General features: G+C 37.5%; 1 protein-coding gene across 5 annotated transcripts in view; it reads left to right on the top strand.

Moving 5' to 3' along the window:
* The window catches only part of NFATC1 (nuclear factor of activated T cells 1), a 278,854-nt gene that overhangs the window by 55,810 nt on the left and 203,061 nt on the right, over positions 1-19,983 (top strand). For all 5 annotated transcript variants that reach the window (XM_073631211.1, XM_073631209.1, XM_073631213.1 and 2 more), the window contains exon 3: positions 7,456-7,615. In XM_073631211.1, coding sequence (XP_073487312.1) covers positions 7,456-7,615 — 160 coding nt within the window. The remainder of the gene's footprint in view (positions 1-7,455; positions 7,616-19,983) is intronic.

Raw genomic sequence — 19,983 nt, 5'->3', positions numbered from 1 at the left:
TCTCTTTTAAGCCTGGTACACATTGCAGTTTTTTTTTTTTTTATATTCAACCCAGCGAGCTGAACAAATAAAAAACAAAAAAACTGAAGAGTTCGAGAGGATCCGCTGTACTAACAACTGCTCCAGATGCCTCCATTGCCTTAAGTGCAGCTCTGTTTTATTTTTATACTGTGACCTACAATAAAACTAATATTAGAGTAGCAGCCATGCTAAGGAAGTACAGAATGTAAAAGGGACTTTCCCTTTAAAGTTCTGTGCATGGTGCACAGTTTTACTTCAACCTGTAGATCAGATCTGGCTTGACAGGGCAAGATGCTTCAGATCTTTTACATTTTTGTTTTCTAGGAAAATTTTAACAGTGATGAGCTTCAGTGGAATGATCTTAATACAGATTCTGATCGCACAGCTTTCCACTGTTCTGGTCTCAATCTGTTTCCTGCTCCCATTCAGAATGTTTCCATCTGACCTCTTGTGACTTTTGCTCTGGGCCACTGAAAGCTGGCACCAAACAGAAATGTAGATTATTTTGTTAATCGCACATTTTAGCTAAACTTCCTTCCACAGTGAGAGTCCATCAACATAAATGTTTGTAGCAATTTAAAAAAAAAAAAAGGGAATCGTCACTGGGGTCAGCGACTACGTAATGGAGTGACTTTTTTCCACTTTGCTTTAAAAAAAGGGCTGCAGACTTACTTCCTCCTGCTGCTCTTTAATGTGTTATGACTTATTGTTTAATATTGGTTTATAATATACACAATTATTAGCATGGGTATGTTGCATCAAAACACACCCTACATTGTAACTCTGTGATATTGGATTCAGCCTCCATTAAGGCCAATTTACTAAAAGAGAATGTTAGTGCAAAAAAGAGTGAAAGTTTACTTCAGTTATCCAGTCATGTGTAGATGAAGAGAATAACTAAAAACTATATAAAAAAAATTGCCTTTCACAGGATCGATTAATTGAAGCGCATCTTCAAAGAATGTGAACATTCTTCAGTAAATCGGGGTCATTATTTTTTTGCGTTTAGTCATTTTTGAATGTATAATTATGTTGCTTTATAGCAGAGGTCTCTAAATTATGACCCTCCAGTTGTTTAGGACCTAAAATTCCCATCATGCCTAGTCATGTCTGTGAATGTCAGAATTTTACAATGCATCATGGGATGTGTAGTTCTGCAACAGCTGGAGGGCCGCAGTTTGGAGACCCCTGCTTTATAGGAATAACATTTAAAGTGTTTGTGAACTTACACCAAATAATACACACTGTAATATATCCAATAATATTTTTACTATAACTTTGGATACCTGTTTTTGATGCTTTATTTGATAGTCATGTGGACACCATTTTCATTTACGTTTCATTGTTGATCCTGCCAGTAACTACACTTCTTGTCCTAGCTTGACAATATTCAATCACTGTGCTGTATCCATGGAGGAGCAGTGTTCTCACCCTAGGAGACATTCTGTAGTCCACATAGGTGAACTGAGCAGGACTGATAATACTGCTTAAGAATTAAGTGCAAGAGAAGCAGCGTGCACAGGAAGTTATGCCCTCACAGAACTTCTGAGAGGATCAATTAGTATTTTTATTTCCTTGCAGCATTTTAAAAATAGGGAAATGTGTATATAATAAAGAGAAGTACTGATTTCTTTTTTTTGGCAAGACATATACGCTTTGGGTTCAATTTATAAATGTTTTCACCCAATATTCACACTTCCTTCACCCAGGATTTACCCATTTTTAGAATTGGATTAAATTTAAAAAATGCGCAAATACTGGCTGAATGGTATTTACATTTTGTGTTAAAATGGTTATAATTAGACCCCCTTACGTCTTTCATTCCATTTACCTGAAAAAGGTAAATTATCTAACCTGTGCATTTTGGCTCTTTTTTAAACATTTCTTATGTTTTTAAGTTCTAAAAAGGATTATCCCTGGGCATAAAAACAATATGTATAGGCAAGCCTTCTGTTCTGAAACAGATGCAAATATTAGGCCCTTGCTGTTAATAAGAAGTAGCAAGGAGGGAAACCTGAGTGGCTTTAAATCGGATGTAAATAAAAACCAGCATTCAGAATTTCTTGGAATTCTTGCTGTGGCCGAATATTATTTACCCTTTGGGAAAAATCTATTTAAGTCAAAATAAAGTTTAAGAGTGGGAACATTGTCAGTGAATTGCTTCCCTAAAAAATCCCATAAAACTATATTTTCCTGGGTTTGGAAAGGAACCTTGCACAGGTTTGAGCATAATGTGCCTGTTGTATTATAATGCAACATTAAGCTGAAAAGATGCATTGTATCCTATTATAATTTATTGCCAATATTTTTATGGCACTGCCTAATTCCCCAATTTTTTTTTAAATGGCGCAGAGCACCATTCATACCAGCCCCTGGCCTCAAAAGGTGTCTATAATCTATTGTGTTTACCACTGTTAACACATATTTGGGCCACTTTGGGTGGGTTCAGGTTAACCTACCAGTAAAAGTTTGGGTTTTGGGAAAAAACAAAAACATAGGGAGAATATACAAGGTCAATTCAGAGGGGGAGGTTTACTAAAACTGGAGCATTCAGAATCCAGAGCAGCTGTGCATGGTAGCCAATCGGCTTCTAACTTCAGCTTGTTCAATTTGGCTTTGACAATAAAACCTTGAAGCTGATTGGTTTCTGTGCACAGTTTCACCAGATTTTGCACTCTCCGGTTTTAGTAGATGAACCCCAGTGTGCCCCTTGATAGAACTGAACCAAGCACTATGGATGCGTTACTGAACAGAATATTATAAAGTGTAGCAACTTAACTGTTTTTGCTGACTTATGATGTGAGTAACCTTGTACTGGTCCTTATCTACCCATAAATTACTGATAATGACTGGCTTTTGATTACCCCACACAAAAAAGGAAGATGTACTCCATAACCATTCCCATTCTCACAATGTATGGAAATTAAGTGTTTATGTAAGCATCAAAGATTGTGTCTACCCAAAATTTGTAATTCAAATTTGGGTAGGCAGAGAGACTAACAGATCGAATCACTTGACAGCTACATTTTCTTCATCTTGGTGGTCCTCCTGGCATGTTTTGGCTGTGTCGCTAGCTAACCACAAACCCAAAACAAAGGCATAACTCTTTAACAGCTGGGATTCAAAACTATTTCTGTATTGTAAATTCTGGAGAACCTATCTTGGAATCATGACACTTTCAATAGTTGTTGCAGTTGGACCAATCTAGAAATTCTGGCGGAGATCTTCCTTCTGTATTCTTGTAGAATTGCAAAAAGCCAGGAAGTAAAATAATTAGCAAGCAGTCATATATTGTTAATAGATATAATCTTTTATGGAATAGACCTTCAAGGCCAATCATTTTCACTGGCCTGTCATTGAAGTTTAATCCACATCTAAATCCAAGAGAAAATATGTAATCTATTGTAGTTTACCAGGCCTCAGATGCGATGGCTTCATTAGTTTTAGGCTCTTTCACACGGGTCAGGCTCCATTGCAGTCTGCCTGCTCAGCAGGGAATCTGTCCACTGATCCCCACTGAGCAGGCAGATGGCTGGTCTATGTCCGCTTATGCAGAGTAGACACAGACACAGCCCACTCTCCTCTATTGGCGGCCAGATGTAAATGGACTGCCTGTCCATTTACACACCTGCCATCCCATCCAATCCACCAGACAGATGGGAAGCCCCGTCCGTCTGTTTTTAGCGGACAGGATCGGATGTCAGTGGGTGACAACTGACATGTCCATTGACACCCGCCGCTCCATAGAGGAGACTGAAGAGTCCAATCGGGTCTACCTGAAAAACTGACAGGCAGAACTGATTAGTCCACCCATGTGAAAGGCCCCCTATATTTGGACATTTTACCTGGCGACAACTTTCACTCACTGTACTGGATCTATAAGGAAGCAGCTTTGTCAACTTACGACATGAAGTATATTAGGACTGCCGTAGACCTCTCCTATCCTTTTCTCCATAACATAGGGGACCAGTCTGCAATCCACTCAGAAAGCTGGGAATCAAAATGCTTTTAATGTGTGTATTTTACGAGCCAAAAGGGAAATTTGAAAAGTTTGTTTTTAGGGTTTACAAACCCTTTAAGAAACCTTAGGCTCAATTCACAAAGCTTTACATCATGATAAGAATCAATCATTTCAGCAGTTTTACTGTAATTTTTAAACGCATTACTGAAAAAAACTGTCAATTTTTAGAAAATTAGGGTCCTTATCTTGATGTTTGTTGTTTTTTTTCAAATTCTTTATTTAACAAACATCTTGGTGTTTGTTAATTGAATCTCCTAGATTTTTGATAATTGCACCATCTTCCTTATATGTAATTCTAGAGATTGATGATTAATGGTTTCCCAGTGCATGATTCAAATACTGCATATTGTGAAATGATTAGACCATGTATGTCTGGTATTACTAAATTACAAAGAGAGACTGTGAAATACCACTCTAAAATGTATTGTTTATGTTTTATTTCTTTCATATAATATTGTATTATGGCTAAAAAACTATTTGTTGGAATAAATCCACTGTAAACAAAAAAAATATGACTGTACCAATGTTTTAATGCCTATATTTTTAAATGAAAATCAGCTTAGCATGTGGGTAGAGGAAATGGTGAAACTATTTGGTGCTTTTTAAAGTAGACAGCAAAGTGGGAAGAGTAAAGAGACATATTCAGTACGTTTTTACAAGACATGCACAATCTCCCAACACTGCAAATACAGAAAAATATCTGCTAATTATCAGCCCTGCTTAAGTTCTCCCCTGCTGAACTACAGAATACCTCCCCTTATGTTATGTAGCTGAGGCGAGACGGTGGTGTTCTGGAGTCCAACTGGCAAGAGCAGGGCTAAGAACACTAACATACCCAAATCCATAGCTCCACTTAAGACTCGCTCCTGTTACACATTAGTGCTGGCTACTGTAGTCTGCCTCCACTCTCCATTAGAGGTATGAAAAAAAAATGTATCATCTACAATCTACACGTAGCTCCTCCTGCTGTATTTATTCATTCTCAGCAGAACACATACAACAGTGTCTCCACCCGAAAACCAACCTTCTTGTCGTGTTTCACCACCTCTGGCTTGTTCACAAGGATAGCGGAAGTCTCCTTCCTTGTGAGCAAGCCAAGAGTAGTGAAAGCATCAAGCAAGGTTGATTTTCGGGTAGAATTATGGTTATATGCATTCACTTTATTGACAATAATAAATACGACAAGAAGAGCTAGGTGTGTAGTGCAGATAATACATTTTTTCAAATCTTTGACTGGGCTGACAACATTGTTTAGGATTTCAATGCAGTAGAGGCAGAGTTGTCAGCTCACTAGAGGAAGTTAGAAGATCACTGGACTTCTGGTAAAATGAACAGGTATTTTTCGGTATTTGCAGTGTTCTTGCTAAAATCCATTTGCAGTATTGCAAAGATGTACTGAACTGAATTCCTTTTTACTTGCTTTTTGATTTTGGCCAGACAAACATTTTAAGTTTTGCAAACACCATTTTTACTATCTGTAATGTATATACTGTAGACTCTCACAGTTGTAAAACTGAGCATATTCACCACACATTGGGGTATGACTCCATTGCTGTATCCTAATAATTACAGCAGAACTCCAGGTCAATAGATACGTAAATACTAAGGAATACAAAGATTTTAAAAGCTTTGCCTGTGAAAGATTCTTAATTTTGTTCAGACATTCTTGTAATTCAGCTACTCTTAACAAGCTGCAGAAAGAGCGAAAACCTCACTTTTCTTCTCTGCAGTTAAGCAATTCAGCTTTGTTGCCAGCCCATTCGTCGCATTGTGACCCAAAAAATTTAGAAGCATCAGTACTCATGGAAAGTCATCATTATATGCTCTTCTTATCCCAGCAAGCTCCTATAGTTAGTGCTACTAAACCCACAACAATAAAATCTGTGTATATGCAGAAAAAGCATGCTTGTGGAACCTAAGGGGTTAATCCTCTGCATTGTGTAAAAAGGCTGTTCGATCCTGTCTCCTTTGATCATGTTCTTCCACTGACTCCAATATATCTCCGAATATTATACAAGCCAGGGGACAGGCTACACATGCTCGGTTTGGTGTGTATTGTTGGAGATTTTTTTTTTTTTTTTTTCTTGGGAGAGTTCATGTGATCAGCACAGGGCCAATCATCACTGTCCAGACAGAGGGTCAGGGGTCCTGCAGCCTCATAGGACAGTCAGAGTAGAATGAAAACTCCTCCTACAAGCTTTAACCAGACACTCATAGAAGTCACAAGACTGCTATATACTGCTGATGAAAAAAAGGATTAGCAGTTTATTAATAAGCACTTTAACAGTTTAATAATTGAATTTCCATGCTCTGTGTACTGCGGGAGACCAGATATAGTGAATGCAGGGTCCTGGGTTTAGTAACACTTTAAGATTGATAGAACTGTACACATTTTGGCTCACCGTGCTGCCACTTCCTCTCACTGTGAGTCTTGCTGTGCAGGGGGTTTACATGAAGCAAGCATAGAAAAAGATGCAGTCACTTGTACTAGCTTTAAAAATACATAATTGTAATTATTTTACAGTACTGCCTAACTGGGTCAGATGATTATCTTTTATTATGTAAGAGAAATATATACTTGGATGACCTGAAGGATACTATAAAAAGGATTAAACAAAAAAGATCTAAGTGATCTAATCCTATACCTACTACAGTTTGAATGAGATTTGCCTCAAGTTGTGTGCTTTTTATTATAAAAATATACAAGTCATGGACAACAAAGGATATATTTATAAAATAAGTAATCAATATGACATTTACCAAACATTCACTAAAGTTTGCATATTCCTGGCGTATGGGTTTTAAATTGTATTAACTGATTCACCTGCAGTGAACGTTTGCTGAAAATCGATTTTACTACTGCATAAATATGCCCCCGGAAATGTTCACGTACTACAAATATCCATTTTTACACCATTTTCTGACTATAGCTAAACCGCATTGCTTAAGACACAGCGCTGCCAAATGTGTTTGCATTATTCAGGGAAATAAAAATGTAAAATTTACAATAAGACAAATTAGGCTCCCCTGTGTGTAACATTTATCCATAGTTTGGTTGCTTTTATATTAATATGTTCACTTTGAGGACGAGTAAAAGCAGTTAGATTGTGGAAAGGGAAACAATGCACGCAGAATTTCCATTGAGTTAAGCAGCCTAATAGCCAGTGTAGCATCAGCGGCTGTGCGGCTCTTCATCTTCATGAAGTGGAAAGAGGTTTTGGCTGCTTCATGGCCTTTTAAATTACTTATGTCGTGGCATTAGACCTATTGATGAAATTTAAAATGTAAGATAGTGAAAGATGGCCTGCTAATCATGGTCTCTAAAGTAATAGTGCCAAATTCCTGTGGTGTGGGATAATACATTTTGTGTTAATATTTAATCACTGTTAAATAGCTGTTCTTTTCCATTACAGCCCCTCTCTGCCGGCCCTTGATTGGCATCTGCCATCCCAGTCAGGACCTTATGAACTGCGAATTGAAATGCAGCCCAAATCTCATCACAGAGCTCATTATGAGACGGAAGGAAGCCGAGGGGCGGTGAAAGCATCTACGGGAGGCCATCCCATTGTGCAGGTATGCATGTGATAGGACACCCTGTATACCTTGGCTATGGTTCAAAACACTTTTTATGATGATGGGCAAAGTAGAGCGATGAAATGTACTTTCCCAGAGATGTCACAAATTAACTTGCTGTGAATTGAATCGGATACTTTACAATACCTACTTTGTTTTCTTAAGCAGTCATAAATTACATACACAAAATATTTTAAAAACCAGACTCATTTATGACATTAGTGTCTTAGAATGCAGAGGATTAATGATACACTGAATACAAAACTTGTCCTTTTGGGAAAAAATGTCTTTGAAATGTCATGTGATGGCATCATGTTCGCCATGGAATGGACCAAAGTGTAGCACTTTGTGGCAGTGGCATATAAACATGGGTTTTATTTGCTCGCTGATAATTGCCCCCTCCTGCCAGAGGGGTTATATTTATCTTGACCAGCAGTGTAGCTCCTCTCTTTTTTTCTTTCTTCCTGCAAGTGTGAAACTGGAAGTGATGCAAGAAAAACAAAAGCTTTAGCGCTACAAGTGTCTGTATTTTGTCCATTCAAATTAAAAAAGGCTTAAAAAAATACTTAGTTAACCGTAGGGCAAATCATTGTACATTTTGAGTGCAAACGACAGATTCAACTTTCAAACAAAGGAGTCTTGTTCTTTGAAAACCTTGCAGCCATATCCACTACAGTAAGGCATTAAATGTATCCCTTTTAAAAAAATTTTTTATTTTTTTATGCACAAAAGTATTTTGTCACAGAAGTAGTGAATGTTCCAGGGTATACTTTTAAAGTTCCTTTATAATTTGATACATCTATTGATACAGGAACATGAGTCTCAGAGATTGCTGTTGTGATTGCCCCTGTTCATTTTCAGCACAAATGCCCTGGCACTTTGACACCTGGGTACATCTGTCCACTTCAGTATTGTAATAGGACAACTTGAAAGGTATACCCCCAGACTTTTACATTAGTTAAAGTGGTTGTAAACCTCAGTCATGAAATCCGAACAAAGTACATACTGTATATATGTAGTGTTTACTTATCTCTCCCCAAAGCTCTAAGTGTTTTCTCTCTGGTGCTTTGTTCCTCTCTTATCAGAATGAGTCACTTCTGAGAAGTTTTCCCAATACAAGAGATACATTTGTCATGGGGAGGATAGCTCAGAATACAGCTTGCCTATTCACAACACAGCTCTGTATCCTTCCTTTAGTCCTGTCCTGTTTGAAGGGGGGTGTGTGCCTTTCCTGCAATCAGTTCTCACACACTGTAACTGCAGCTCTCCACCCCCGCCTCTGTGCTCCTGACGGATGAAGAAAGATTCTGCCCCTTTGAAGGGGTGTATGGAAGAGATAACTGCAGATAAACAAGTACAACTTATGTAGGAGGATTTATTTAATCTCTGTGTATCATCCGAGGCTTTTCACTTCACTGGGTATATGAGAGGGTTTGCAACTACTTCTTCTATAAAGAAATATAGATATTTAAGCTTCTCCCCCAGACAATGTAAATTCTGCCCAAAACCTGTCTATATGTTGAAAAACACCAAGACCAATGCTAAAGCCTGTCCTAAGGATTCTGACACTTTGGTCAGTCCATTAACAAATGGGGCAGTTGGTGAATACATGTCATCAACACAGTACGAAGGTTTGACCCAACATGATTGGGTACACATGATGAAATACTTGGTCACACTAAAAATAATGGCTGTTTTTCTTTGGGCTGAATTCAGACAGATTAATCTGAATCTTGGTTTCTGTTCAGTTTTACAACATTGGTCAGCGTTATCACATTCAAGAGGTCAAACTATATAGGATTACATTACATGGGCAAATTGCTACTCTGAAGAGGTTTCCATGAATGACACATGATATCAGACACCAAGTAATTTATTGTATCCCCCTTAAAAGTAATTGTAGTTTTTCAGCCATGTGACTAATTTTTAATTTTCACTGGAATCTATATAACTGCTGCTTTTCCTCACATACTGCAATACATTAGTTTATGAAGATAACTCAAAGTCAATCATATTTCATCTGTCTTCTCATTTGGCTATACTAAACTGAAATCTGATTTGTTGCAATACATTAGTAGGCTTGGTAGCTTGTCGTTGAACTTTGTGCTACCATTTTTAATCTAGATTATATGAGATTCTGAGTCCACTAGTAATTTCCGAGTGACTGCAGTACATATTATACTTGCTTATCTTATTTGATGTATGAATTATTTTGTTAAAATATAATCTAATAAATTAGACGTCTAAAGAAGACAAATTAAAAGATTTTGCCAGACTGAATAATGCTTGAAAGTGTGGCAGATGACATCTTATTCTTTACTCAAAGCAATTTATTATGCAGTAAATATGCTAATATGAAAAGCAACTTGTCCCTTCTCCTTTCCTCTTCTCCTCCCCCTTCCATTTTAACACCCCCCCACCACTAGTTTTTTTTCCTCTTCCTCTTACTGATCTTAGGGTGCCAGACTCCAAGGTGCTTCAATCCTTGAACCTCAATTTTTGACTGTCCAGATGCATTCAAATGACCACAAGTGGGGGGTTGTTTTACCAAAAGCAAATAGACTGTTCACTTTGCAGGGGATTTTTTTCCTAGAGTTTAGTGTTTTAAGCAAACTTTACATTTTGCTTGCACATGATTGGTAATTTTTTTATTTATTACAGGTACTTATATATCACACCAATTTTACACAGCGCTTTACACATACACATATTGCACATTCACATCAGTCCCTGCACTCAAGGAGCTTACAATCTAGTCCCTAACTCACATTCAAACATACAAATACTAGGGCCCATTTAGGCCGGAGCCAATTAACCTACCAGCATGTCTTTGGAGTGTAGGAGGAAACCGGAGTACCCGGAAGAAGACCCACACAGGCACAGGGAGAATATACAAACTCCAGGCAGGTAGTGGGTATTCTTTGCAAAGTAAAATTTCACCACTTTCACTAAGCTCTTGGGGAAAATTCCCTTGCAAAATGCAACTTCCCTTGCAAAATAAACAGCCTGCTTGCCTTGAGTAAATCATCCCCTGTATCTCACGTGTGTTACTTTGTTTATTGATAGATATAGATATATATAGATATATAGATATATCTATATATAGATATATCTATATATAGATATATCTATATATATATATATAAATTTCAGATCTGTTACAACCTTTCATAAGTTGTCGAAAAAAGTGTATTTCCTGTTAAACTATTGCAGTTGAATACAACTTGAACCCTAAATTAACTTTACAACATATAAGGAATAAATCAAATTGACTTTCTTCTCTAAATGTTATTTTCTCATGCAGCACTGATTACATATCCTGTGTACTATATTTTGTTCGTTATACTAGAAGAAGACACAATAGTAAAAAATAACTCAACCATACCCTAAATTAGCTTTACAACATGCAAATTAAGGAATATATAACATTTACGTTTTCAAATAATGTGATTTAATTTAATCACAGAACAGTCATAAAGAGTCATATTTACAATATTTAGGGGTCTCTTTAAAAACATTTTTACACAAGAGTCACGCAGCTTTAACCCAAGATTTACGCATTTTTCTACTCACACTTTATTGGGAATGTGTGAATCTTGGGTGAACATTGTATGAATCTGGTGTGAAAAAAATGTGTAAATAGAATACAGAGAGCTTTTGGTTATACATATTAGAGGGTAGTTTATGCAGACACTACTTGTCTTTGCTTCTAATTCAGAATAATGGCTTGTACACAAAAGCAAAAAGGACATTGGTGCAATGGCTGAATGACCCCGTACTTAATCCTTACTCACCAATGCGTATCTGTTTTTCTTTAAACATGTCACATTGTGCTACACTTAACAATATAATATACACTGGTCCATTGGTATGACTCCTGCAAGAATGTCCATTCACGTTATAAAGTGAGGTCCAATGCTATCACATTTAAGATGAGCATCACATGCACATAATACCCTTGAATCATACCCTTGTTCTTAAACAGCTATTTAAACATAATTTTATTAAAGGGAAAATAGTTTAATGACTTCAAAATAGCAAAATGTAAAATGAGCTTAAAGCGTATTGAAAACAATAACGTTGAAATTTTTGTCTTCAGCAAAAGAATTGCTGAAGATGAAATGAAAATGACATACAGTCAACTTGGGCTGGCTATCCCTCTCCCCTGATTAGCTTAAAAAATGTAGACAGCCTTTACACATTTTCCCCATTCTGTTTGCTTTTGCTATAAAAAAAAACTGTTTATACTGCAGAATTATGTACCCGTTACAGACTAAATACAGTGTAATGTGAGCATACTGCTATCCCTCATCATTTGGCGATGATTATGTCTGCTCTTTTAATGGTACTTTATTTTTTAAATATACACAAGATAAATTTGTCATATACTGCACACCTAGAAAATAAATCCTCTTTTCTGCGTGGGCTGGAAGCACAAAATGCATCTTAACTATTCTTTGAGGTTTGAATATGCAATGAACAGGAAATGTTTTGAAACAGAATTTGGTAAAATAAATAAATAAGAAAAATTTGTGTGTGTGTATATATATATATATATATATATATATATATATATATATATATATATATATATATATATATGTATGTATATATATATATATATATATATACATACATATACACACATATATTATATATATATATATGTGTATATATATATATATATATATATATATACACATACACACATATATATATATATATATATATATATATATATATATATATATATATATATATATATATATATATATAGTGTGTATGTATGTATGTGTGTGTGTATATATATATATATATGTGTGTGTGTGAGTGTATATATATATATATATATATATATATATATATATATATATATATATATATATATACACACACAGTCTTCAAAAAGTTTCTGCACTTTATTATATTTAATAGAGCTAAAAAAAACTTTTTGAAGAACATATATATATATATATATATATATATATATATATATATATATATATATATATATATATATATGAAATCAGTCCAGGATTGCTCATTTTAAAATGTATTGTTGCTAATCCATACAGTACGGAAATTGCAACTTCACAAAAAAAAAACATTTTATATGAAGCCGATCAAAATGAAATTATGAAATATTATATGTATACAATATTGAAATTGGCCATGATACATTGATGCATTATTCAGGGAGACAATACTCTGCCAAGACTGTTATATGTCAGTGTTTAAGCAGCATGTAAATACTTTAACTTGTGTGCTAGGTGAAAATAGGAGAAGTAGATGCAAATAGTTTATTTGATTAGTCGGCATAAAGCAGACAACTGAGCCAATAAATAGACAGCCTATCAAGCAAAGAGCAGAAAGCTCAACTCAAAGTTTGGAGACCAGGATGGAATTTAAAGAATGTCTTGAAAAACTTCTAAACAAACTGAGCCATATGATATATTTTTGACGTTGGGTAGGGGTTACAAGAATTCTTTGATTTTTTTTTTTACAGTGAATCTCACCTCCAGGTTTGAAAACAGGATTAATTTTAGCAATAACAATTTCAAAACTGAAATCTACTCTTGTCTCTTCTCTGGTCATATGCCCCCTAAGCCCAGATTCATACCTCAGCATTTTGTAGCTTAACGCTCAAAGCCTCAAAGTGCTCAACAACCAAAATTGTGGTTAAATTGTACCTGTTCACATATGAGTGCTTGGGTGACACAGAAAAATACTCAGAAAAATATTGCCTGTAAGCGGTCACACTCGGGTGTGAATGCAGCCTAATATCTGCAGCTCTGCTAGGCACTGGTTGTATCCTTGGTGGCCAAATAATGCAACCACAGTATCATTTTTTAAAGACTACAGCCACTTCTGTGAGATTTGTTATGGCTTTCTAGTACTTGTCACATGTTTTTGCAAAAATTTAAGTAGTTAATTTTTGTGATGAACCAAAGTCAGCAAAAAAAAAAAAAATGTCAGCGCTTGTATTTGCATGTCAGGAGATTGTGACTGGCTCTCTATGGAGCTGGTTCACATATCTCTGTGGCGGCTGCATCCTGTGCTTCTTTGGCTCCGTTTCAGGGCCGAATTCAGCCAAAAATTCGGCCCTGATTCATCCCTGAAATTGAGAACAGGGACACACTGGACCCCTTCTGCGAGCCGCATCTGGCAGCAGTGTGAATCCAACCTTAGTTAGGTTTTGCCCCTTACTTCCACTTTAATCAATTCCCAGAAATGCGTGGGAATTGTGTTATCTTAGCCCAGCCAATGAAAATGGTTAAAGATCAGTACCCAGAAGATGACTGGGCAAAGATGCCAGCAGGGTAGCTTTTTGAAGTCCCATATAATCTGACCCATCTGGTCTTGTAAGAACATAATTGTCCCATCAGTCTGGCACTTGTACTACTGGGTACACCTTTCCATTTCAATAATGCCATTCCTCCCCAAGTCATCTTAAGTTCTGGAAAAAATCTGTTCATATTTTGAAAAACATTGACACCCTGCTGTGCTCTCCTAAGGATTTAGATTTGATTAGTCTGGTCAGTCCATCAAAAATGGGGACAGTTGGTGATATAAATCATCAAGACAGTACAAAGTTTGACTCAACATAACACATGATGAGATATTTGGTTGCACTAAAATTAATGACTGTATTTTTTTGGTTGGAATCAGACAGACTAATCTGGATTTTGGGTTCTCTCCAGTTTTACAACATTGTTCAGGGTTTTCAAATTCAAGAGGCCAACTATATAGAATCACATTATATGTATGCTTTTAGATTGCTTAAAGGGTAAGTTCACCTTTACAGAAAAATCTGTAAGGTGAACTTACACAGGATACCCTACTCATCCCCCCCCCAGTCCCGCTGACCTAGAGCACGGCGATCACCCGCACTGACACATCGGGTCGCCACCTCACTGGTCTGGGGCTTAGAAATCCTCTGCAGCTTATCTCCAAACGCACCTTGTTAGGAGGTACATTTAGGAGCATTCTAATTGGTTGGTGCCATCACATGGGCAGCGTAGCCCGTCCTGTCACTGCGAGCGAAGAGGAGAGAAAGCCACAGGCATTTCAGATCACCAGACCGGTACGGTGGCGACATAAGTTGTCAGTATGGGGATCGCGAGACTCCAGGTTAGCGGTTAGTGGGACCGGGGGGGAAAGAGGTCCAGTGTAAGTTCACTTTACAGATTTTCTTTAATTGCAGTTTTCCTTGAAAGATACAAAGGGGTTGATTTACTAAAGGCAAATGGACTGTGCACTTTGCAAAGTGCAGTTGCTCCAGAGCTTAGTAAGTGAGGTAAAGCTTCACTTTATGAAGAATACCCAATCACATGCAAGGAAAAAAAACAAAAAACCCCCAGCATTTTTGCTTGCACATAATTGGATGATGGAAGTCAGCAGAGCTTCTGCTCACTTACTAAGCTCTGGAGCAACTACTCAGAGTACAAGCGCACTTTGAAAAGTGCACAGTCTATTTGCTTTTAGTAAATCAACCCCAGAATCTAAACCCGCCAATTTTTTTTTTTTATCCCTCCTAAATGTAATTGTAGTTTACAAGTAAAATTTGAGAGGAGAAAAGGTATACAAAAGGATCATTTCACAAAGCTACTCAATCTTTAATCTCCAGCCTCTTTGCATCCAATTCTTATCTACATGCAAGCACTCCGGCAACTGCTGCATGTCATTTCTCAGGGCCGGTTTCCTGGTGATGAGAATGGCTGACTGTTTAAGCAATGTGCATCAGCACAGCTGCTTGTAATCCCCATTGGGAGAGCAGTTGAGCATGTGAGAGGGTGAGTACACAGGTTGGGAGACATGAACTGAACGTTGTCACTCTATAATAGGAAGTGTCTGCACATATACTTTAAGCACTTTTTATAGCCAACTAGTAAATTTAGCTGCAGAAATGTGTATCGACCCAAAATAAAAGACAGTTTGGAAAGGACGAATGAGTTAAATGTTTCATATTATTGTAAAGTATTCTTTTTCATTGTATGCCTAGTGTTCTCTCATACTTGCAAATCTACTAGGACAGGTAAATAAGCGGTGCCCAACTGCTGTTCTAATTATAGTTCAGGGTCAAGGAGAAAGTTTAATTACAACTCATTTAAAACAAGGAGAATATTTTTGTAGCTGTGAATCACAAGGAAGAGGAGGTAGAGCTGGAATGGCAGACTGAAAGGAAACCCTCTAAATTGGTGTCTGTAGCTTCGTGTTTTCATTATCCGTTACCTGTAATTTATGTTGGGGTAATGCACAAATTGCTAGCCTGTACCCCACCCATCTTTCCTTGGCACTCACGCCTGCACACATTAACTGAAAAGCCCTGTGTCTATTGTCCATATGCTTCTATAATGTATCAGAGGTGCAAAAAAAAAAAAGACATTAACACACATCTGTGAGCCAGGATGCAATTATTATATGTAATGAAGCCAAGCAAACATACCAAAAAGCAGACATTTTATAGCTCAATCATAAACGGCTGGCACTTTTTACCAGCAACGCTGCACGGGTTATTGCCGTATGCACATGGCCAGCACTTGCCAAATAATACATTCACACATATTCAGCGTGAAAGAGATTACATTGGAGTCAATGATTTCATCAGCTGGAAACCGTAAGTTTAATGGTTGGGATCACGCCAGTTGTCTCTGTAGTTTTCACCACTGCCTTTATTTCAATAAACATAAATAACAGATTGGCGATTCCAAGTGGCAGAACAGTACTGTAGCATGTTCTTCAGTTTCATTGGTCTTCTGATCTATCTCTACTTCTCGATATAAATTCCTCCGAGCTGGTTATATCATGTCTGGGGTTGCTGGAATGAAAATATCAGAAAACGCTCTGTGTAACACTCAGACACATGGCCAAGGACTGGTTGCATATTACACTCAATGCACCCCTTAATCAGGTACATGTGCTCATTCTTGCATACAGCCAAGCATTGAATCAAGTATTTGTAACTAAGCACTTAATGCATGCAAAACATGGTTAAAGTATATCAAGACCCAAAAATAAAAAAATTGTGATATTTGCAGTGTTCCAATCTTTAGATGTGGAGGCTAGATTTTTTTTTTCTTTTCATCTGGTGATCCAGACAGTAAAATACTTCCTATCTTAGGGGTTGCTACACTCACTCCTCCACTTTGTCTGTGGAGGAGCAATGTAGCCACCATTGAATAGCACCTGTGGAGAGAGTAGTGCTAGATGGTCTAGTAGATTTTTCCTTTTGAGATAAAGGCATTAACTATATTAATAAAAACTATCTACAGTGTAGGGCCCCTTTCCCATGGGGCGGATTTCATTCTGATCAGCAGGGGATTCGCTCACAGATCCCCTACTGATTGGAGCAGAGCGGGTTTATGACATATCCATGTCTGCTCAGTTTCTGCAGAGTGGACATGGACAGAGCCCGTTCTGTTCTCTGGGTGGCCAGGAGTAAACAGGGCCTGCTGTTCATTTGCATTCAACTAGCAAACATTAGATTGATAAAATGTTATTTTAAACACTTTGCCAGATGTGACAATTGCACATTTTTAGAAACTGCTCAGCCCTTTCTGATTTTTATGTACTACCATCTCTGGATTTCGAAGAGAATGAGGTAAAAAAAAATGAAAAAAAATTAAATGATTGGAATTAACAAAGCTTCCTATGCCATTATAATGGTGTGGGAAAACAGCATGAGTGCATTGGGCCACATTAAAAAAAAGCACATAGACCTATTTCACCTGCCCCATGGTCAATTTCAGAGTAAAATAGAAACTGGCACGGGTTCTGTGCCTAATTAAGAATGGAATCACAGCGGTTTTCAATATAGAAAACTTCTGCAGATCCTTGCCAGATTGCACCTGGTGTACAGAATGTGAACTGTCTGCCGGTAGACCTGGCAGACAGCTCGCATGCCTCTCTGTCCATGCAGTGAACATACTGCATCAGCAGAACCTGCATATAGGCAGGAAATGCTCCTATTTCTGCCTACGTGGCTGGCTGTTAACCCCAACAAACAAAGTTAATGGCCTTCTTCCTCATTCTCAGCTGAACAGAGGGGTGGACAGAGGGAAACGTGGCAAAGAGCTCCAGATATCAATGCCGTGTCTGGGCCAGACACAGCATGGAAAACAGGATCTCCACTTTCTCAATTTAGAAGAATGAAGCAGGATTTTTGTCTGAACCACTCTTTCTTACAGTGGTTGTAAAAGCTTATGGGTTTTAACTTAGTGCATTATCTGCATTAGGGTAAAAAAACCTTCAATGCCCAGCTCCCCCTCCCCTCAGAAAAAGTTATGTAAACCTGGTCTTTATCAAGAGCTGTGTCCGAGAGCAGCGGCACTTTCCGCTCTCTCTCCTCTCAGGACATAAAGGCAGCAGCAGGAGCAATTGGCTCCTGCTGCTGTCAATCAAATTTTGTGAGGAGGGACCAGGAGGTGGGGCTGAGCCACATTGTCTGTATCTTTTGACGCAGGCTGCGTGGCTCAGGATTGAGCCCGCACAAGTGCCCCCATAGCAAACAGCTTGCTAAGGGGGCACTCGGAGAAACAGAGTAACCAGGTGTGCTGAGGGGGACCCCAGAAGAGGAGATTCTGGCCGCTCTATGCAAAACCATTACACAGAGCAGGTAAGTATAACATGTCTATTCTTTTTTTAAAAACATGATGTTTAGAATTACTTTATTTACCCCCAAAGAGTGGCAATTCTTTGGGGGAAGAGACCTCATTAGTGAGTGAATACAGTAGAGAATGGCTAAAGTGTACAGGCTGACGAGAAGTCCATAGCTGCTCAAATAACTCCTTTTAAAGTGATATTCAGAAGGATACTTCTTCATTTACAATTCCTTCAGTGTTGAAGAGCGAAAGCTCTGGCAGATTTTAGGGTTTAGTATAGATCCTTGGATCAATTCTGTATTTTATAAATGGTTCTGGCATTTTTAGGAGTAAGCGCTTTGTGTTTGGAATAATGGAAAGCAGATTACTATGAGGGGAAGGCTGGCTTCTAGGCTCAAAATTTTGAGGAAAAACTCATGTTATGCACAATTTTCAAGGACTGCCATTGAAGTCAATGAGGCCAAAAACATGCAATCCTACCCTAAAGAAGTGTCTGTACCCTTCTTGGTGCAACAGCACGTCATTGAGATGTGAATTGGCCCCCTAGAATAAAATGTAAATCTTATTGTCGAGCATTTTCACTCTTCTGGAAATGCACAACAGATCACCCTGGTGTGAACAGGGGTGAATATCTCTCAAAGATTCCATCAGGTAGATCTCCCCACTGAGCCCCGCTAACACCCACCCTCCCCAAATATAGTGCTTATCTCTTTTGCCGCATTTACTGGTGGCGTGCGATCCTTTAACTAATATACAGTAAAACCTTGGTTTGAGAGCGTTTTGCAAGACCAGCAAAATTAAATGTAATCATATTGCTACATTTAGAGGCGCCTCTTTTTTTCTTTTATACTCTGTAGTTCCTGTTGGATTTTGCTTCTAATCCCCTTGTTGAGGACATTAGGACATTTTATAGTTACACAACTTATCACATTGTTAGAATCTTTTTATATGGACTATAAACTGAAAGACCTATAAATAAATGGTTGTGGAACGAATCATCTGAGTTTCCATTATTTCTTATGGACAAACTTGCTTTGATATAAAAGTGCTTTAGATTACCAACCTGTTTCCGTAACAAATTATGCTTGCAATCCAAGGTTTTACTGTATATCATTGTATAATTTTACACTGTGTTTTTGCTGAAGTGGTTTGAGAGAACTGTTTTCTGCTAGCTTACCACAAAGTTTTCACAGCAATACAATAATAAGCCGTGTGGCGGATGGGTATTGTGACCACCGAATCAGATTCTCTTGTGTAGAAATTTGAAAAAGTTTATATTTTGAGGGTAAAAACATGTGAAATGCAGTGGCTTCATCTTCTTACATCTAAGGACAAATTCAAAGTTCAGGACAATTTTATGAATCATGTTCCCTGAACTTGTGTGGGTACAGTTCATATTTTAGTGCATCATTTTTCTTGTAAGGTTTTGGTCTAGTTTTATTTCTTCTTACAGTGTTTTACTTCCTGTTTTATTAAATAGCGGCGTGCCCTAGTAAATCAAGTTAGCTACTATTATGACAGTTTTCTTACGAATAAACATGGTTATTGTTTTACTGAGAAAGTTAATGCTTTTATTTTACTGAAATGGCAAAGCACTTCTTAACAGTTGCTTAATAAAGCCGTGCGTCTCTCACCTCTGCTTCCAATAAGCTTTGTATGCAGTCATTGTGTAACCTCTGTCATACAGACAGGCACCCTTGCACATCATATATTTTGAAGAGGTGTGAACTATTTTTGTGTGCGCATGTAAAAAAAAAATCACTTGCT

This window comes from Aquarana catesbeiana, linkage group LG05, assembly GCF_042186555.1.
Source record: "Aquarana catesbeiana isolate 2022-GZ linkage group LG05, ASM4218655v1, whole genome shotgun sequence".
NCBI classification, from domain to species: Eukaryota; Metazoa; Chordata; class Amphibia; order Anura; family Ranidae; genus Aquarana; species Aquarana catesbeiana.
The sequence above is the reverse complement of the archived record's forward strand: the minus strand, read 5'-3'. Positions and strand labels throughout refer to the sequence as shown.